This window comes from Podarcis cretensis, assembly GCF_951804945.1.
Source record: "Podarcis cretensis genome assembly, chromosome: 10".
In the NCBI taxonomy this organism is placed as follows: domain Eukaryota; kingdom Metazoa; phylum Chordata; class Lepidosauria; order Squamata; family Lacertidae; genus Podarcis; species Podarcis cretensis.
In genome coordinates, this window is record NC_137179.1 from 34,972,329 (window position 1) to 34,995,123 (window position 22,795).

The 22,795-nt window shown below is 40.3% G+C and overlaps 1 protein-coding gene across 2 annotated transcripts in view; it reads right to left on the bottom strand.

Moving 5' to 3' along the window:
- The window catches only part of ANO4 (anoctamin 4), a 167,766-nt gene that overhangs the window by 44,064 nt on the left and 100,907 nt on the right, over window positions 1-22,795 (bottom strand). For both annotated transcript variants that reach the window (XM_079991894.1, XM_079991895.1), the window contains 5 exons: window positions 21,129-21,173; window positions 15,488-15,619; window positions 7,026-7,132; window positions 5,443-5,498; window positions 2,454-2,575 (listed from right to left, as the gene is read on the bottom strand). In XM_079991894.1, coding sequence (XP_079848020.1) covers window positions 2,454-2,575; window positions 5,443-5,498; window positions 7,026-7,132; window positions 15,488-15,619; window positions 21,129-21,173 — 462 coding nt within the window. The remainder of the gene's footprint in view (window positions 1-2,453; window positions 2,576-5,442; window positions 5,499-7,025; window positions 7,133-15,487; window positions 15,620-21,128; window positions 21,174-22,795) is intronic.

The following is a 22,795-nucleotide window of genomic DNA, read 5'->3' on the forward strand; positions in this document are numbered from 1 at the left end:
CATCCAGAACCTTTAACAAAAGTTTTTGATACATGCTTTATAGAGAAACTACACATCACAGCATCCCATGGGGACATCTATTCAGAACTGTGCAGATCATTCACACACATTGTTTCCTTGCTTCTTTCTGGCAACTTTAGTGGCCAGCTGGTGTAATTAAACCAAAATTAATGACTGTTGAATGTGCCAGATTAATGGCACTGCAGAATTAAGACTTCAAATTTATTGCTAGAGAAAGCAGCAGTTGTACAAGCTTTCCCAGTAACAATGGAACTTGAATATGATCTGGTAGCATTCACCAGCGAAGAGACTACAGGGCGGTTTATTAGCTGCTTTAATACCCTGGTATCTCTGAATAGTGCCTGTGAGATCATGGACTGGGTAATGGGTATCATACAAGAACTCCCACAAGGGGCCACAGGAACTCTGCAAACATACATCTTGATTCACAATAGGTGGTTTGTGTACATAGTGTACATAATCCAAAGGTGTACATAATGCATTAAAACTTTTATTGGGGCAGCAGGGAATCTTGAATCTTGGTATTTCATGAAAATCTCAGCTTCTTCTTTCCACATAAAAAACTTAAAGCCTGCTACTCCATGGCCAAACTTGCATTGAAACTAAAGCAAATCAAAGGGAGGATTTCAAGTGTGCTGTGTTGAGTGATCTTGAGTATGTGCCATTGTCACATGTCCCTTGAACTCTGGATACCAGGAGATATGAAGATTTAACCATGCTGCTCAAGTCTGATGGATATTTACCTTGGGTAGTGGCACAGATGACCAGAAACAAATGCCACTACTAGAGCAATTTGCTTGCTTCTGAAGCAACTTAGTCACTATAAGCACTTATCTCTGTTTTTCTAGACTAATGGAGAAAAAGAATCAATATTGTGACATGAAGAAAGCTAAGTAAACAGAAAACAAAAAGATGGACTGCAGCAGCTCAGAGACTAATTAGTGTCATAGAACAATGTATATTTGCAGCTACAAATGATTTTCAAAAATTACTCCCAAGCGACCCAGAATTTTAGTCATCTACTAAGGCAGAACTCTGAAGTTAACTCTTAGCTTTTACTATAGTAGAGTAATGCATTTGGAAAATGGTCAGTGTGCCCACCATTATTAGGCTGCCAAATTCTGTATGCCCCAAGAAGACCCTTGTGAGATTTCTAGGCTAGGTATTTTAAAAAGCACCCTTGGAATAAGGTGAAAGATTTCAAAAGGAAGAGAACTTCAACAGTGATTTAGGAATCAAATCATGTTGTGGTTTGTTGTATTTTCCAGACAGGACAAGCACCAGGTTTGAAAGGAGCCCCTCTATTAGTATGCCTTGGCAAGGGGCAGTAGAGCCTGGACCATGTTCTGAACATCTTGGGTGGGTGGGTTTAGCTGCCACTTAAATTTTTCACAATGATATATTGCTGCTCTGTGACCTTATGGGAAACTAATATGATGGCTGGGAGCAGTTGCCCAATACAGCCTGGAGCACTGCACTGGGGTTGTTGTTGTTTTTTTTGGGGGGGTGTCCAGGGCACATGTAAGCAGTGGTCCCTGATGGGGCAGTATGATCCTGGCAAATGCCCCAATATGCCTGGTACTGACACCAGATCTGTTTGCAGAAAAAAATGCAGTCCAAGAGCAATCTCCTATTGTTGTTATTCATTTAAAATTATTCTCTAAAATAACTTCATATAGTTACAAATATACTTTTTATCAACCCAGCATTTACTGCAAAATATTTACATTTTTTTTCTTTTAGGAAATCCGTTTTAAAAACAAACGCAGAGAAAGCAAATCTCCTAGCAGTTGCTATATTTTAGAAAATGTGTTACTGCTGTACTATATCATTTGCAGACTTTCAGACACCATTCTCAGTTATGATAGCTTCAGCCACACTTTACTCTTAAGCATTGGTGGTGGTCTATTCACCTGCAATGCGGATGCAACATCGGTGATGAAGGGCTGGAAGAGAGGTTGGCCATAGTTCATCTTCAGCACTTATATGCTGGCATACTAAGTCTCTTATAGTTGGGATGTAAGCCACAACTTTTAACTAAGGATATTGGGTGGACACTTTGTGACTTCATACTGCAGTCCTTAAGTGGGCAAGATGCCATCTGGGGTGCCAATGTGGGTTTTAAAAGTGCCAGAAATCTAGTTGTTGTGACTATAGGAAAAGGTAATACTTAGCACAAGTCTATGATTGTGTCTTAGCACAAGTCCATGATTCAGCACATACTATAGTAGTTACTCAGGGTTTCAGGAAGTGGTCCCCTCTCAGCCCTATCTGGAGGTGTCAGGGATTGATCGTAGGAGCTTTTTCACGCAATTTATGTGCTCTACCAGTGAATACCAGCTCTTCTCTGCCACTTATCAAGCTGATTTAATTCATCCAAACACACCAAAATATATAAAAAAAATGAAGAACTGGTTTTTAAAAGGTTTTACCGTACAAGATCCAAAGGCTGGTATTTATACCAAGCTCCCCATGAAGCCCAGCACTCATAAAGTAGATGCCTGTGGTTTTCTGCCCCATGAGTTCTTATGGATTTTTTACTTCTGTAACCACCCTAAAATAAAGGTTGTAAAGGAGAAATTAGTGAAGAAGTATTCATTAGAATAAACATACTATCCATGTAAGCAACACACACACACACACACACACACACACACACATATTCATTTAGTATTATTTTCACACAAATAAACAGCATATTGCTATTCTTCAGATTCCAATTCCTAACCTTGGGTCTACAAACTCCCAGAAACTTTTGAAGGAAGATAAGAGCACTCAAAGGAAGCAAATCTAATGTTTGCAGTTTCTTTTCTAATGGAAATTTTTATTTTTCTGGGCTTCCAGATAAGATCTTAGCATTAAGGTTGCATTGTATATTTCTTATCAAAGGCGCACAAAAATAAGCCAAAAAGAACAAACAACTTTGCTGTTAGATACGTTTGTAACCTTTTCTTACATGATTGTGCAAATCCCAAGACATGTACTTTGATCTATCAGTTACATAGGATCAGTGATCACAGAACAGCTGTTTTATACATGTTAACAATCACATGACCCTAACAACAAAGTATGGCAGGGTTTGGAAATATACGCAGGTAACCTCACAGATTGATTACTCCTGGACCAGCCCTCAAAAACTTTGTAACACTTCAGCTAATACTGGATGCTGTTGTTTACTTTCTTATAGGAACAGACAGGAAGGAACACATAATAATACCAGCACTCCTAAATTTGAATTGTTATAGTGTCACCCAGGCATGATCACTTTGGGTACTGTTGTCCTGCTGTAGGAATAAGGATACCAGAAGTTGGAGTCCACTTTGAGGAAGGTCCAGAGAGCAATGCCAGGTCAAACTCCAAGGTCAAGTTCGGTGAGGGAGGCAGTTAATGAAATAACCATAGTCCAGTCACAGGCCAAGGTCACACACACAGGAAAGTCAGGTTCACAGCAAGACAACACAGCTGACAAGAAGCTGCAGTACAGAAGCTGCTCCAGAAACTTTCCTAAGGAACTGCAGGCATTTATCTATGAGCCTGCTATGTCCCACTCTAGGCACACCTGGTGATTGTCACAGCTATCTGAGGAGTTTGATCTACTAATGAAGAAGCAGCTCCTCATGAGTAGCATGTTACTCTCTCTTTTTTTTAAGAATAATTTTTATTAACCGACCAATCACATCAAATCAAACCAAATTACATATTTTCCAAATTACACAGCCGAATTTTAAATTTTTGTTGGGGGTACCCATATTTCAAGTTCCGAAGGCATCCAATCAACTTCTTGCTTCTTACTGCTGTTTTAATGTCCACAAATCTAACCTTATGATGTTCACAGTACTACCCAGTCCTTTCTTATTATTTTTCCACATCTCTTGCTGTAATTTTCATATATTTTTCCTTTCTCTTTGTGACCTCTGACAGTCTCCGCAAGCTGGTTAGAACAGTTTGTAATCCTGCGTGGTTATTATTATTTTTTTATCCAGTAGCCATATCCAGACGTTTTCCATATAACATCACTTCCATACATCAAAACAGTCTTAGCGTCATTAATCTTCACCAATCTGCCTCCTTTCTCAAAACCTCTGAGGAGATTCACTAGGAATGCAGTCTGAAAACCAAGTCCATTCTTCCTCCCGGCTATAAATCCTTTGGCAAGATGGTGACTCCGAATTAATTGCTGCGCCATTCCCAAAAGCTCTTATTGCTTCTCGATCTCCATAAAGCATACTTTTGGTTAAAGTTTATCTCCACACAGACCTTAATCATCCTGCTTGGGTCAGTTCAACCGACGGTTCTAATGAGGAGGGGTTCTTGTAAATCACACAGAAGGAAAGTAAAAAAGGTTCCCCCCCCCATTCAGCCCCGTTGTCAACATACCCCGCCTTTGGTGTATCTTCATCGTAAAATATTCCTGTTTCTCCAGCCCGTTGTCTTCTTTCGCAGAGGTCACTTAAATTAGCAGACTTCACTCCCCTTCTTCACTTGAAATATGTGCATTTGCTTCTTTTGTAATTAATTATTCCAAATTGCTGCAACTAGTGCGCGATCAGAGACAGCGTCCAGGAGAGTGGAGGTCCACATGGGGGCATTCTGCCTAGGGCCCTCACCCCCTTCTTTCGAATTAGGGGGTGATTTATGGGCACAGCAGGCAAGGGCAGTGTTCCCCATTTCCTTGGGGCAACAAGGGAGGCTGCCTACTCCCATAACAGCCTCTTAATTACCCCATGTGGGTCGGAGAGATGGTATTGTCGGCCATCTTCCAATGCGGCCCCTAGTGGCCCCGAGTAGCATGTTACTCTCAAGGAAGGTTTGGCTTTCAGATGAGCACTCCAGTGGTTCTCCACTTTGCTTAGTTGATGTTCTCTTGGGCTTGGACGTGGCTCAGCTTCTAACTCTGACTTTCTATTAGGTGGGATGCCATAAGGCCTGGTGGTTCTAATTTGGCCTTGCTGCTGCCTGGCCTAACTTCTTGTTCTCTATGGTCCCCTTCAGGGTGTACCAGGCCCTCCTCTGAGGAGGATTCCTCTAGAAGGAATTTGACATCTGTTTCGACCACTTAAGTCACACATGGCCTCTCCTGAATCTATCAACTTCACAAAATGTGGTGCTCTCCAGATGTGACTGGCCAGTGGTCAGGGTTGATGGGAGCTGGAGTCCATCTTGGGAGAACATCGTTGCCTATCCCTGATACAAACTGTTCTCTGAAGCCTTTTAACAAAGCTCTTCTTGGAGATTTGTCAGACTCTATTGTACAATAGAACGATGGTGTGGAAATGCCTTGAGTCTCAAAGGCAAGTATTTCTACAAAATACTTGTACCCAATCCAGCAAAAAACAGGATTAATATTACTGATGATAATTCTAGTAAAAGTCATCTAGAGACTATATTGTGTTTGCTAAGAAAAATAATATGAAATAATACCTCATGAAGAGGAAATGCAGCTTCATAGGAGCCATTAGTAAGCAATCGATTCAGACCTAAAAAACAAAAATATTCAATATATAGCATGCAGGGTTGGAATGAAAATAATGCATTAGAAATAATACTGTAACAGCTGAATGTTGGAAAACGAACAGCAAATTATTTATAACACTTTATAAAGGTGTGGTAACTGCTGCAGAGTGGTACAAGCACTTTTGAACACCCACATTTCTCAGAACTCCTTGTGAATTGCTCTTAATTTTGCTAGGATAGTTTTCAGGTATCCTATATATATCCTATCCTATCAAGTGCCTGGAAAGTTCTGGTATCTGTCTAGTAATCTTATCAAAGAATAATATGAGTGCCAGCCATGGCACCTCTTAAAATAAGGGTAGGGAACTGCATGCCCACAGCCTGAACCTGGCCCCTGAAGTCTTGTTGCACTATTTTATTGTTGTTAGCTGCCCTGAGCCTGGCTTCGGCTGGGGAGGGCGGGATATAAATAAAATTTATTATATTATTATTATTATTCAAAAGTGGCCTGCCAGCCACTTCCCACATTCCGCAGCAGTATGGGTTGCATTGAACAAAACAAACAGCAACTGCCACAGTCTATCTCCAGATAAAATCTGGCATTGTTTAGGATTTTGCAGAGTGCTCCAGCATGTTCTCTGCACCACAGCAACAGCAGTTAAAACTGCAGTACTAGGATCTTCAGCAGCAATTGCAATCACTTATGCTATAACTGAGTGCTGCATTTTATTTATTTAAAATATTTGTATACTACAATTTCATTTTTTAATATATATATATATATATATATATATATATATATATATATATAACAATAATTGACTATCATGGAAAATAGTTTAAAAGTCCAGATGACAAAAAAGTCCTAGTGCTGTTGTGGTGCCCTGCCTCTTTGCCTCTGAGGAGTGGAGAGGGCGCCATTTACCTCCTTCTTGTGTCATATCCCAGTGCTGCAGTGGGAAATGAATTAGCATTTAGGAGTAGAAAGGTTTTGTGAATTTCATGTCTTTCAGTTTCCAAACTTAAATTCAGTTCACGTTTCTGCAGCAGATTGTGGATTTATTTTATTTTTTTAATCCTCATGAAAATCTGCATTTTAGCTCAATTTTCTCCTAATAAACACTTTTTTTGTATGAAGTTTTGACTAATGTACACATTTTTGTGAGCTATTTCTCCTAAAATAACACATTTTTGCTTGTTATTTTTGTGAATATATTCATGCACTTTACCCAATATATGCAATATTGTAAACCCAGTTTGGAAAGCTGCATTGCAAAATTTGGGTAAGTGCAAATTTCAGAGGATGGCTGTGTTATGGTTCTCATATTGCTTCAGAAACCACAATTTTAATAGATTCATTTGCAAATGCAATTAAATCCCTTCCCCATCCTGAGCACCCTCATCATTTTTCAAATTGATTGACCAAAGAGGTGAGGTTGTGATTTCCCTCCCCATTAAAGCATTGGGATGCATATGGATGTTTAAAGCTACAAGCCTACTTACTTGGAGAGGCTAATAAGCAGTAAAATCTGTTGCTGTCCCACACTTACCAATTTTATTTTTTCCTTCTTCGTATTTCACTCTCTGTAAAATATGATGAACAATTCTACTTCTTGTAGCGTTGTTGAAGAACGTGTCTTTGTTGTGGATGATGAAGCTATTTTTGAAAACAAGCACAAGCAAGATATTTACTGCTCATGACAATACAAGGAGGTGTCACTGACATCTCTGACAAATCAGCAGTAGAATGTAATAAAAGAATTAATTGAACCACAATATGAAATTTCTGCTAAGGTGGGTTATTTGAAGGACACTGTATATGAAAAAAATCTTTTTTTATATATAATAACATGAGCTTGTGGTAACAGGGCCAGCCCAAGACATTTTGGCACCTGAGGCAAACCACAAAATGCCGCACCAGGGAAAAAGGGATGAGAGCTAGATAAGGAACAAGGGCTGGGGGATAAATGTATACACAGTTTCTGCTGCCACTATGAATCCTGCTGCCTGGGGCAGCTGCGTCACGGGTGGGCCGGTCCTGTGGAGTTCAATCTCAATAGAAGTAAATAAGCTTCAGTAAAGCAGACTTCACAAGTTGGTAGATCGAACTGGACCTCTGCCTGTCCAAGGCTGTGGTCAAATGCAACACTTATGGAATTTAATGAGCTGCATTATTCCAGGTCAAGCTACCTTTCCATTTTGCCCAGTATTGCCCACTCAGACTGGCAACAACTCTGGCGGAGAGAACTGTCCCATCATTTGTTGCTACCTGTGGAGATGCTAGGGACTGAATCTGGGACCTTCTGCTCAGACATGACTGTAGCCACATGAAAATTATGAATCCTACCAAAAATCTTGGGGTTAGGGTACAACCTCACTTCCTGGGTGCCATGGAGGACTCTCAGGTGACTGGTGCAACATAAACAATGTTTATGCAAGGGATACAGTGAAACATCCAAAAGTCAGATAATGTATTTTGAATGACAGGGGATTTATTTTAATTGCACTCGATTTTAAAAATGAAGCAATAACATTGCACATTTCCTTGTTACTATGCACTTCCTAAGAAATGAGTAAAACTGGAAACTTGGAAAATTAAAAATGTTCTTGCAGTGGCTTAACAAGGCAGAATAAAGGCAACGCACCAAACTGTCATCTAAAGAATAGCCTTGAACTAACAGGACTGCAGCTGAAAGCCAGCCAGCCAATTAATTTCTTTTGATACATTCTCTGTTGGAAATTTTCCAGGTTGCAAACTTTAGCTTGAGGCCAAATGTAATGTTACCCTTTCATAAAAGTCGAAATGTTACCCTTTCATAAAAGTCGACGCAACAACTCCTTGATTCACAGGAAGGTCTCCAGATGGACAAGAGTAGATTTTGGTTTGTATTGCAAGGTCATTAAGGGTCCTGATGACAGGCCATTCACACAACTAACAATTGCATACGTGGTTTTTAAAAGGTAAATCTGAAGTTCCCCCACTCCCGCAATACAAATAGCAGGCACATGGGGCCCAATCTGGATCAAAGTAAAGGTGCCTGCAATTTACTTTTAAAAATCACTCACACTGTTGTGTAGGAAGCATTATGTCTTGTTTAGCCTGAAGAGGTGAGCCTTGAGACAAGCAATTTAAAAATACACAGATCCCAGTCTCATGCACTGGCCACCTATTTGTAAGGAAACCTTTCCCCTTATAATTCCCATTGAAGGATCTAATGTCATCTGCAATAAATGTACCACAAATTCTACTAGGAAACAAAACATACCACCTTCTTTTTCTGTTATTAATTATTAGCATTCCGAAAGTCACATACACTCCTAAAACTTCCAGGGATAAAGTAATTAAAAACTCAATCTAGTGTTAGAGTTGTTTTTTGTCCCTTCATTGCTATATATAGACATAGAATTATAGAGTTGGAAGGGACCCCAGGGGTCATCTGCCCCAACTCCTTGGGATGCAGGAATCTCAATCCAACCTCTGCTTAAAATCCTCCAAGGAAGAAGAGTCCATCACCTCCCAAAGGAGTCCATTTTACTGTGAAACAGCTCTTGCAGTCAGAAAGTTCTTCCTAATGTTTTCAGCTATATGATGATGGTAATTATTAACATAATATGGAAGGACTGTATTGGGGGAAATTATCATTCAGATTAAGGAGTGAGATGAGAATTTGGGGGGTGGGGTGGGAGAGAGAGAATCCATGCAGAAAAGCTCAACATCAAGATTTCCAGAAAATTCCATCCATATCAAAAGAATTCCATACAAACATTATCTGTTCATGTAAACGGACTTTGTGCATATACAACATGAAGATAGATTGATTTTTAAATGCTAAGAGTTACATTAAGTTTGTGTCTTAAATAGTTGGTTTAGGGATGCAGTACAAAATACAGATTTTGACTGTGATGCAAACCCAATGGGCGGGGTGTAAATAATAAAATTATTCTTATTCTCATGCTTATTCTTATCCGAACTTTAAAAGCATCCTCAAGTCTGCTGCTGTTTTAATTATTTTTATGCCATTTTACTGTTTTTATAATTGCATAGGAATTGTTGTTATGTTTCTACGCAGTTAAGAGCACATTTCATGCAGAAAAGCAGGATAAAATGAAATGAATTAAACAAAAATAATAAACTATTTGAAGCTGTGGTGCATTCATGTAACACATGGGAGTTTCAAGATGGCGCCGAGGTAAGACGCTCTTATCGGAGCTCAAAGAGATCTTTTAACTAAATGTTGCCGGCTCTCCTCCCTTTTGGATTCTATTTCCTTTCATTATTTCGCTGTGCGTTTGAACATTTTATCTTATCTTATCCTCCTCGGTGCCGGGACTTAATGAAGTTAAAGAAGTTTTAACGAAGGCTCTCAGACATTCCCTCTCGAGCACTAAGGCACTCCCTCCCAGTTACTCGTTACTTACCTCGCAGCAGTCCAGCTAGGACCGAATGAGAATTGAACGAGATTGTGACCAGAGAACTTTAGCACTTTATCATTCTATTTAGAAGTCTGATCTCATTGATTTAAGAATCTAGTAATGAGAAGAGGCAAAAGACCCAGGTGCCTTGATATAGAAACTGACACAGAGCCCTCTGGTTTTAAACAGAGTAATCTAGATAATTACCTGCTACCTCAAAAACAGCACGTATCTCCTCCCAAAACCTTCCTCAACTCCTTACATGGAAAGACAATTGAAGAGATATCCCTAGGAGTAAATGAGGACAAGGCTACTACTCCCATAACCGAGGCACAAGCACTAATTGATAGAAAGGTGGAGCTGCTGGAGGAATGCTGCCTATTGACTGCTCAAACAGTTCAAAAAATCTTTGAACAATTACAAAACATCTCCAAGAAGCTGGATAACCCAGATGAAAGGAGGCAACTCACTCCCTTTTTGCCATCCTTAACAACCCCTGGAAATAAACAGAACAAATACAAATTTATACCTCTAAATCAGTCAAAAATCAGAGGAAGCCCCCCTCACTCAATCAACCTGATACTGAGGCCATGTGAGATTGTTCTCCACATTTTTCCATATAGAGGACCCCTACCTTACTGGGAGTCATCTTTCTGGGCCAGACACCATCTAAATCTGCTCCTTGGTTCTGAGGGCGGAAGCATTGACTTAAAAGCAGTCAAGAGGCTCACTAACGACGGATATTCCAAAAAAGTACTACTAAGATTTGGTAGTCATAGAATCCCAACTAAAATCTTAAGGGTAAAGGCTCATTTAGCCCAGAAAGGAATTTTTCCGCGCCGACATTTTGAAGATATATCACCCAGACCATTGTTTGCATCTAAAAGACAGAATAAGATGAACAAGGCCATTCCACCAGAAGCCGACATCTCCCCTACCCCCGTGGAAGAACCCAGTAGATGGGAGAAACCGCAGTCAGCTACCCGGAAAATTACGCAAGAAAAATCCAAGCTCCCAAACCATGCGACTGTAGCATCAAATAACAACCTCGCCCTTGACACAATAGACTGGACAGTCCCAGAAGAAGAAGATCTGCTGAGTAATTTTGCCAAGCTACCAGATAAAGAACAAATAAACATACTCAGTAAATTGACGAAACTACAGGCCAGATTGACCGAAATTCACCGACAAGGTCAACAAAATGCAGTAGATACAATACACAATCAAACTTTACACTTGCCAGCCTTTTCCCCAAAATGCATAGTCAAAAAGAGAGCTGCAAATGGAACTTTCAAATGTATAGATGCAGAGCTACAAATCCAGCCGCCTTTAGAATATGAAACGGCAAGGAAAAACTCCAGTAATGAGACTACAAACTCCTGGCTGAGATATCAAATACTAGCTCCAAACGAAATAGGTACCCCTTATTTAAGTACCACAAAGGACTCTAACTTTGCCGAACAAAAGATGACCTCCAACAGACCTGACACACCGAGCTCAACACCTAATGAGGCCAAAGAAATGGAAGTAGAGACTAAAAATAGTCCTACTGTCCATAATAGCCCACCAACCACAGAAATCTCTCAGGAACAAGGAACAGTTAAGGAAGAAAATCAAGAAAGGGAGGAAATTCTAATTTCCCGCACTTTAAAAAAGAATCTAAAAGATCCACCATTACGTCCCCCACCGAAAGCAGCGACAAATGGCTGTATCTGCACAAGAAAAAATTCCTCGCTGGACTTAATGACAGAACTAGAATGACTAAATGCTGTCAACCAGCCACCAACCCAAAAACGGATCCTACGCCTGTTGTCCTGGAATATCGCAGGGTGGGGAAACAAAGACGGAGACCCAGACCTAATGAACTTCTTTAAGGATTTTGAACTTATACTCCTACAAGAAACATGGTCAACTAGAGATATTAAAATTAACGGATTCATCTCCTATACGAAACCCGCATTGAAAACAAACACGAAGGGCCGGCCGAAAGCAGGGTTCTGTTGTATGATCAAAGACAACTTAGGGTTTGAAATCAAGCAACTAGAAATATGTTTACCACTTGCACAAGCTCTACTTTTAACCCAAAAAAAAGACTCTTTGCTACTTGTAAATGTCTATATCCCCCCAACCAAAAACAACATCAGTAGTGAAAATTGGTCACAACTAACCTTTTATATAGAAAATCTGTCCGATAAATACCCAAATGCCTCACTGATAATAGCAGGTGATTTTAATGCCAGAGTGGGAACCAACAATGAACAACTATGTAGCAAACTAAATTGGAATACTGATAATGATATCGCACATGCCCTGAAAATAGGACGATTCTCCAGAGACAGGGTTGTTAACAACGAAGGCTTACGCCTACTTGAATTATGTAACAACTTTAATTTGCAGATTGTGAACGGTTCAACAAATGGCGATAGAAGCGGGGAGTTTACATACTTCTCCCCCCGAGGATGCAGTGTCATCGACTATATTCTTGTCCCTTATAATATTATAAATTCGATCATGGACCTCAAAATTGGAACGCGCACTGAAAGCGATCATCAGCCATTATTGCTGTCTATTAGCTTAAAGGACGAAACCAAAATAACTAAGCACAATATCATAGAACCTTCTCAATACAAACAAATGACCCAATTAAAATGGTCCCAGGAAATGAGTGCAGAAGTGGGGCATAAACTTACAGCTAACCTGAGAAAACAAGTATTATTCAACTTAAAGACCACTAATTCCTACTGTGATATTCCTAAAATTTATAATGAAATCTTCCAAATGCTTGTAGAGCTTAGTACTCCACCTAAAGTTTGGGAACTTAAATATAGCGCTAGCCCTTGGTTTGATGATGAATGTTTCCAGCTAAAAAGAAAACTGCGCCAAACATTTAAAAATAATCGCACTAAACTAGAGCCCTCTTATCTTGATGAAAAAAGAAAATACCATTATATTCTGGCCGAAAAGAAACAGAAATACGCAACCCAAAAATGGCTACAATTATTCGACTCAATTCAGAGTAAAAACAACAAAGCGTTCTGGAGCCTAGTGTACGGAGGACTGAAAGCCGGAAATCAACTAACTCTGCCACCAATTGCAGAATCCAAATGGTCCCAATACTTTACATCTGTATTTAACAATCTACACGGTGAACTTAAAGGAAATGAAACCATTAAAAATAAAATTAATAAACTCCAGGAGTGGCCAAGGGTAGAGGAAGAGGAAATTAGAGAGATAGTTAAAAACTTCAAATCGGGGAAATCTCCTGGGCCAGACGGTCTACCAATAGAACTATTTAAGACCTATATAGATTGGTGGGCAGAACCCTTAGCTCAATTGTTTACTCTTATAGATAAATATGGGACCATACCTGAGATATGGTTAAGATCAATAATTATTCCAATCTTTAAAAATGGCGACCCAAAAGAACCAAGGAATTATAGACCGATAAGCCTACTATCAGTGATAGGGAAAATCTACGCTAAGCACCTCTTATCTAAACTTCTTACCTGGATGAAAAATCTAAATTTACCAGGGAAAGAACAAATAGGTTTCTCCAAAGGTTGCTCTACTCTAGACCACTGTCTTACACTTATGCATCTGGTTGAAAAATACAGATCCCAAAGGCAATCTAAGATATACGCTGCTTTTGTAGATTTTCGTGGTGCATTCGACTCAATTGACCGCCCAAAGTTGTGGAGGAAACTCACAGAATTAAAAATTGATCAGCGCTTATTGATTCTAATGCAAAATCTACATTCTTCCAATACCTGTCAAGTCAAACTTAACACCAAAGGTCACCTCTCCTCAGACATCCCAAACTCGAAAGGGGTAAAACAAGGGTGTATTCTTGCCCCCTTTCTATTTAATTTATTTTTATCAGACTTGCCAGATTACCTTCAAAAAATAGAATCACATGCCCCTAAACTCAATCAGAAACCAGTTCCTCTCTTATTATACGCAGACGATGCTGTCTTACTATCACTAACGAGCTTGGGTCTGAAACGTCTTATATCTTCACTGATCCTTTACTGCGAATGTAACAAACTCTCTATAAATTATGAGAAGACAAAAATTTTGGTCTTCTCGAATGGTTGGAAATTAGAGAAATGGAAAATAAGAGGGCAAGAAATCCAACAAGTGAAAATCCATAGATATCTGGGAATCTTATTCCAGAGCAACTTAGGGTGGGCAACCCATCGCACAAATGCCATAAAACAGGCAAAGTGCATCTCATCAGCAGTTGCCCGTTTTTATTATCAGAAAGGTAATCAATTTATTCCTGCGGCCAATCAGATATTTCAAGCAAAAGTGCAATCCCAGATATTCTATGGTATCCCGCTATGGGTCCAAGCATATAACAGTGATATAAAAAAGATTCACTCCAGCTTTTTAAGACGTATTCTTGGACTCCCTCTTATGATCAAATATGAAACAATGTGTGCAGAAATAGGCATACACACAATGGAATACTGGGCATGGTCCACCTCAATAAAGTATTGGTTACGCTGCCATTTTCGCTGCCCTCCATCAAGTCTGCTCGCTGATTTGCTCAAAGACCCTTATAAATCAAGATGGTATCAGCACCTTGAAAAAAAAATTGAATCTTTAGGCATCGAGCTGGAGCTCCTGTACAATTCTAATGAGCAATATATTCTCTATAATATCCTAACTAGACTAAAGGATGTCGAGAGACAAAATATTATGGCAGCTGTAAACAAAATTTGCTCCCCCAGATTCTACGATTTAAATATCTTAGATTGCAGAGCCAATTACGTCTCTAAATTAATAATCCCAGCCCAACGTAGGGCTTTTATGCTGGCCCGTTTGAATGTTTTTCCCTCAGCATTTGTCTGGGGAAGATATCAAAACATTCCCAGAAGCAAGAGATTCTGCAGATGTTCTATGAATGTCCCGGACACTGTAGAGCATATCCTCTTTCATTGCCCATTGTACAGTACGCTCCGTCAACGCGTGCTGTCCCCCCTTTCGGGTGGTCTGGAACCCCAGCAAGCTGAATGTGTGGGACTCTACCTATCCGACGCTGACCAAAGGGTAACGGCGGGGGTAGCCGAGTTTTTGGCAGCAGTCCTCCAAGGAGCAGGTTAACAAGGAAAACCACTGATTCTATATGTATATATTTATATTTGTATGTAGCCAACTCCTGCCTTTTTATATATATCTCAAGGCTTTTATATGTTATTTTCCTTTTATGGTTTTACCTGCATAATGCCTAATAAAGGTTTGATAAGTAAGTAACACATCAATACCCCTTTTAATTTGTCAACTAGTTAATGAAGTCTTGAGGAAATGATGAAATGGCTGCAATGGCTGCTTACCCCTTTCTAGGGGGCCCAGTGGCAGAGTGCACATGCAGCCAGCCGTTCGGGAATTCCCACGGCTGGGCCGAGAGGTGAACTGCCTGCCTCAACCCAAGGTCAAATGGGTCCATCAGAGGTCCCTACCACAGGGCTGTGCCTCACCCGATCAGCCAAAGGAAATGATGCAAAGGGCTGCAACTGCAGCATTTGAGCAGAATTTCAAGCAGTTCAGTAGGGGTCCATCCTTACTAATATGCTGCTATCCTCCTTACAACACTCACTGATGGATCCTTTGCTGACTGAATGGGGCAGTGTAGCAGTCATTCTCCTCCAGGTCTGGCAGCCTTTCCTTGTCCAACCTCATTGGCTTTCTAGGTAACCATCCTCGAAACCTGCTTAATTGTTTCTCGATTCTGTAGCACGTGAAAGGTAAGACAAAAGGAGACATAAAGCTAAATGTTAAAACCGAGGTGGGTACTTTCTTTATACATACAATCATACTCGTACGGACAACACAAGTTTATGGGGAAGTTACATACAAGGATTTTTCAGAAAGTACTTGTATAAAGTGCTTGTTGCGTCGTGTTTTTTAATTGATCTATATGCTGTTCTGGGAATACTTTTGGTTGAAAAGAAAAGTGAAAATGCTTTAAAACAGTTTCTAGAACAGAATTGTATAAAGTACAGTAGAACCAATTAGTTTTAATTGTGTGTGATCTACAAAATCAGAGTGCTCACTATCAGACTAGCTTAGTCCTGTTTGATTCACTACAGATAGCAAAAGAGGATTCCGTGTGTTATGTACTGAAGTTCTCACCCTGGGCCAGCAGGGGGATACTGTGGATAGTTTTCACTCACGTCCACATATGCAAATAAGGAATTGAAAGTGACATTCAGTGATTGGATAGTTACAGAATGTTGCTACAGTAACGTTGTACTGGAGCTCTATATAAGCAGGCTGATTGAGCCCTTCAGTTCAGTTCTGTTCTGGCCTCTGAATAAACAAGAGCTGTTTGAAGAATCGCTGTGTCGTCTGATATGTTCACCCACAACTTAACACCGTGGATCAACCTCTCAAGGCCGTAAAGCACTTATTTGCCTTGCCAAACACATTGAGAACAGAGGGGAAGGGAATAAGAGGTTCCCCTTGTGTGCTGGACCAAAGGCAGGGACACCTGTGAAATGCCTCTCTCCTTACCACCCTAAAATTTGAATCAGAGGCTCAGGTCTTTGGAGATTGTCACAAGGAAGTGGTAACTGACTCCTGGGAATTGAAATAGAGAACTTGGGCCATGAGAATTGTTTTCTCCAAGGAACACAACTTTCTCAAAAGCCTAAACCTTTATTAGCCCAGGAAGGAAGGTCTGCTTTCACGTAAAATACTACTCAGGGGACTTATGAACAAGCAAAATGCCAACAGAACAGTATTTCCTGTCGCTCCTGTCTCTAATGTCCTTCCTGACAGAACAGAAGCACTTGCTACAATGCAGCAAATATCAACGAAGGCCAAATAAGCTCTTGCCAATTTCATTTTTAGCTGGTTTAATCTAAATTTACACCTTAATTGCCAAAACTATACTAAGGATGCTTAAGCATGAGGATTTCAGAAACCAGGGTAGAAAGCTCTGGCAGCAGAACTTTAGAGAAATTAATCGTTTTGCTTCCATTTGCCACCCACTCATGTCTCACAGAGGGTGCTCTTTTAAAAAGCTGCTCTGTCAATTTGTTTCAGCAACACTGTCCTGATATGCTGCAGAATTTATGGACTCTCTGAAGACAAATCATGCACCGCAAGAGCTGGAAGCACTGCTAGCTCTTAGATTTAATAATCTCCTTTCCAACAGGTGGAAACAAACAGAAGTCAAAGACTGACAACATAATGGCAATAGAAACAAACAGGCATTGTATCCACATGGAGATTTCTTTAGGGATTCCGAATCTGGCACAAGGCCATCTGTGTCTTCAGCTTGTGTTTAAGGCAATATGCAAATAGCAAATATGCGAATAGTTTCCTGATATATCTACTTTAAATAAAAAGCAGCCATAGGTGTTTTCTAGTTGGATATTCTGTTTGCATCAAAGTAAAGGCCTTTTATAGGGCAACAGGTATGGGACACGGGAAAAACAGGAAGGTAGGTCATGCATCTCCCACCCCAACCACTACAAAACTCCTGAGTAATGTCTAGTTTGGCCAGAACTGTGACTGCACAAACTCGTTGAGTCATAAAGTCAACATAACCCAGTATGCACTGTTGGTATTGGTTCTTTTGTGGGACACTGTTCCTAGTGTCAATAAGATCTCTACAGGAAAAGGTGCTGGTGCCAGGAAGCAAATAGTTGTGATATAATAGGGCAAAAAGCACCACTGCTTCCATATGATTCATAGAATACCAATTCACTGGTAAGTTCTTTGCTGCATACATCTCCTATTGTTCTGGGAAGAAGATGCTAAAAATACCATCTTAACTTCCTGGTAAAATTGCTCTAATAAGGGCATGGTCTGAAGCCACATGAGGCAACCCCTCTTGTTGAAGGTAAGTCTGGTAAGAAACTGAACACATAAGTAAGAAAATGAATAAAGAAAAATATTCAGTACATGATATGGAGATGTCACTGAAAACAGCATCCTCATGTAGAATCGGCCCTCCCCTCCCCCACACACCAGTACCTCAGTTCTGCAATGACAGTTCCCTGCTGATGGCACTTTTCATGTAGAGTAGGAGTGGGAAAACATTCAGCTTGGTAATGTCGCACCCTGGGCTGAGAGCTCCTATACCAGGCATAGGCAAACTCGGCCCTCCAGATGTTTTGGGATTACAACTCCCATCATCCCTAGCTAACAGGACGAGTGGTCAGGGATGATGGGAGTTGTAGTCCCAAAACATCTGGAGGGCCGAGTTTGCCTATGCCTGTCCTACACCTTATGACAGGCCTAGTCAATGTGGCCTTCAACTTCCATCAACCCCAGCAGATATGGCCAGTGAATAGGGATTGCAGGCATTGTAGCCTATCATGAAGTGCCAATCCATATTCATGTGCTGAAGAACATTCAGCTAAAACATTCACTGAATAATTTAAGGAATTTAAGGAGAAGTAGGTACAAAGGGAGAATTGTGCACTCCCACATGTACATACAAACCAATTTGGCTACATGAGCCAAAAACCCTCTGACTCAGATCCTGGGCAGCTAATGCCCATCAGAGTGAGCTAGGCAAGGAGTCTGACCTGAGCTTATTATATATTTATATATATTTATATTATATTTATATATTTATATTTAAATTTATATATATATATATATATTTATATTTATATTTATATATATTTATATTATATATCATTCAAACACTACAGGTGCCCTCATTTAGCATGGGGCTGGCTGAAGCAAGTTCTGCTGCATGACAAAGATAGCACTATGCATACTACAAAAGACAACCCATGTCAGCAGTGTCGTTTTTGGCAAATTTCCTTAAAAATATATTTAAAAAGCTCGCTTTGTGTCTAGATTTTCAGTTTTTGAAATATGGCAACCCTACTTTACCTGGAGCAAATAAACAAAATATAGTTTTGCTTTATGATATCCATGTAATCCAAGGGTGAATAATGTAGTAGGATGAATAAGGCTCCAAAGAAGCTTCCACATGCCTGATCTAAACTAGGTCAGGGGCTAAGATCAAACTGTGAGCCATTTATAGGCTTCAAGTAATGTGAAAAACTAGCTATTTCCATTATTAATTTTAAAACAGCAATGCAATGGCTGGGATTCAAAGAACTAGGGGCACCCATAGGTTTTGGCATGTACAGTGGATTTCTTATTTAGTTTGGGTATTGAGTTGTTATATTGCAAGCTAGTCCCAGCATTAGTAACTGTTCAAGCTTTAGTATCTATTACCTTGCCTTGATTGGTTGTTCCTAGGTAGCATATCTAATCCTGCTTGAACTAGTTATCAGAAGTAGAGACTTCTCTGTCTGGCCTTGTCACTGCCACTCTGAGTTGCTGCCTTGAAGGCCTGACCACCTATTGGCTTTTCACCTCATCCATAGTCATCTCTTTTTTTCTCAGACTGTCGCTATTTTGGGATGGAATTCAATCACATACTGGTCAATTCAGGTTGCACAGTTGTAGTTGATTTGAAGGTCTTGTGCAAACCTGCTTACTCAAAAGACTGCGTTTTTGCAGTAAGGAAAATAACAGGAAAATGCACTAGGAAATGTGAGACAACACTTGCTTTGAGGCAATGCCATCTAACTTCCCTGCAAACAAATAAAAACGAATACTCATACAACCAAAGCCTTTTATTTTCAGGTTAGAACAGCACATAAGGCAGCCACAGGTTGCAAGGACCTGTGGGTACATGAGAAACTACATTAGCTAAGCACAAGCTAAAACACTGAACTAAAAAGTAACATGCCCCCTGCACCTTCCTTTTAAAGAATGGGGTAGGCACAGCATTTAGCATGGTAGGTGGGCAAGCAAATGGGAAATCCTTGTGGGCTAAATAGGTGAGGTGGAGAAAGAAGTGGAGTGCATGGCTGTCAACTTTTCCCTTTTCTTGCGAGGAATCCTATTCAGAATAAGGGAATTTCCCTTAAAAAAAGGGAAACGTTGACAGCTATGGTGGGGTCAATGCCAGTTCAGATTCAGATTTATTCCCAGCTGTAATAGGGGAAGGCAGCTGAGGGGGAAGTGTCTGGAAAAGAGGTAATGGGAGGCACTTCTGAAAGTTTGCCTAAGCCTTTATTGGGGGCAGATCTCCATGCCCTAACTTGTTGGGACCCTCCTTGGAAAGAGACATCTCTTGGGGTTTGGAATCTGTTACCCCCCCCGACTCCACTGGGACACTCCCCAGGGTCCTCCAGGTCTAACTCCCCAAGTTCCTCCCACTCTTCCTCCAGGTCTGAACCCCCCCCCCCAAGACACTTCCATGGGAATCATGACACTTTTATTATGTTAAAACATAGTTACTTCACACAATGTCAAAAGCCTTTTGAATTGTTCTCTAAGCTAACTATTTCTCAAACCTCCCCTTGGAATGTTAGTTTGAAATCTGGAACCCAATACATCCAAGATTAATGAATATAAATATAAAATAGTCCCATTAAGGTCAAGCTATGATACATACAAGAAGTAAGTTCTGATGGTTACTGATTCGTCAATATGGAGAACAAAACCATCATTATCTCCAGATAAATGGTTAACAGACTGCTCACGAGGCCTTCATTGTGAGCTTTATCTTGCACTTAGTTACATTTTCTATAGTTATTCTGCCTGCTTTTGTTTGGTTTCAAAGATTCACCCTGCTTTTATCTGCTGGTCCTTTCATCCTCTAACTGTGGGGGGAACTGCCAGATGCAAGATCCATTTGCAGAGGTACCAAGGGCATATTTTCTCACAAGGCAAAAAGCTGTGGGGCCTCCAACAACATTGGGGTTTAAAGTGCCCTAAACACCTGAGTTCTGGACTGTCTACATACCATACATTTAAAGCACATTATTTTCCCCAAAGAATCCTGAGAGCTGTAGTTTGTTAAGGGTGCTCAGAATTATAGCTATATGAGGGGTAAACTCTTTGAGGGGGGTGTAAATGTGATTTAAATGTATGGTGTGTATGACTGGATTGGATACCCATGCTTTTTACTCTAACGAAACATCTGTTCAATTCAATTTTCCAATTGCACAAATGGTGTCTTTGGTCCTAAGAGCCTTTCAAGTGGAACATACATGTTAGAACAAACCATGAGATGACAGTAATGCCTTGAAGCCAACAACAATTCAACTACTCACACAAAAAAAATCACTGTAACTACTGTATTTGCAGAAACAACAGTAGATAATTTCATTTCCCCTTCCCCTTCTGTGGTTGAACTTTTACATCAACCATGGCCATCTAGCCTCTTCTGATGAAGGAAAAACATCACTAACCTGTTCAGGAACTTGTACCGGCGATGCAGGTAATAGATTTTTCTCCTGGAAGAACAGCAAAAATGAAGCCAGTCGAGAAGAAAACCCATCGTCAGTTACAGTATGAACTAGCAAGGAAGGAAAGGAGATTGAAGATAGAAGCCTGTAAGAGGTGGAGGAAGAAACTAAAGAGAGAGATTAACAGACAGAACCATCACAGAAACCCACAAAAGTGTCAGGTATGATGGAACTTGAGGAAACACTTTTTTGTTCCCCTTACTCTTCTTTCTTCCGTTTATGTTCATGCATGAAGAGAGGGGCCTTTTTTCTTTCAAAAGGATCCTGGAAACTGATGGCAGCTTTTTGGGAGGCAAATGCAAATATAAATAAATTTAATGCAGTGATTTCAACGTCAATAACTGAATGGTTAAAGACAGCATTTGATAAACCACATGTGCTTCAAACTGGGGAACATACAGCAATTAATACTCAGGCTAGGCAAACCCTGGCACTGGGCAATTGCCATAACTTTACATGCAGCACATCTCTAGGTGGTGCTAGTGTTAGTGACAGTGATGCAGTTCTTCTCTAAGAAGTGGCATGCATGTGGTACAGAAGCATTAGTTATGTGTTTAGTAAGTGCTTTCCCCTTAGATAAAAGAGTGGGCAGACTTCAGGCTTGTGGGATCTACTTCAATTTTTACCAGAACCTCCAAGATATACCAAGTGGAGCATGGTTTAAAGGCATATACTTAGATTTGATAAATATGAACCCAGGAATTAGTCTTGAGTACCAGAAGTAAACAGAGCTCATGGTCCTTCTACACAAAAATTCCGTTCCTGGTTACTCTGACCTATCTTCATTTCAGCAGTTATAATTTAGAGCTAGGAAGGTGGACATTTTGTTGCTGCTCTTGGGAGTCAGAAATCCTTGCTGATCTACCCTGGCCATACCAGTAGATCCAGTTCTACTGTCTGCCCACCCTGGTATTAGTCAAATGAAATATAAGTTAGTTTTTGCATTTGTTTTATCTGTGTGAATGTGAAGCTATATTGGCTAGAATGCACATTTGATTTGAAAATGGCTCTTTCCTGATATCCATCCTGCTTTAACAATATTGTACAAATAGCACACGAGGCAAAGATGTTGGGAGTTGCAATCCAACAACATTGGGGGGGAGCACAGGTGTCCCCCCCCCACTGGTTTAGGGAGTGAAGTGCTTCTGCTTTTTGATAGTTCTGGTCTTTTGTCAATGAAAGGAAGTACTTATTCATAAAATATGTAATTCCCTACCATAATATGTATGGTATCCAAATGAAGGGATAATCAATTCTGGGGGTGAGAGCTGGGATCGTAACCATAGGTCCTGCCGAAATTTCATATGACCACCAGCCCTTCTACATGGAATGTAGTTTCATAGGCTCTATACAGAAGAGCCTAGCAATGTGCAAAAGCTGGGAGGAAGATCAATGAGAACACTCCCATATATCCACTCCATGCAATGGTTATCCCCACATTTGGTCATCTATACAAGGTGACTTTTATCTTTTTAAGAAGATTAGGCAAACTCATTAAGGGTATTGCCCCATGGTAACTAAGCAGAACTTCCATGTTCAGACTGGTATACTTTCAAGTAGCAGAGTTGGCAGGGTGAGGGAGCAGTAGGGTATTGCCATTACTTTTCTAT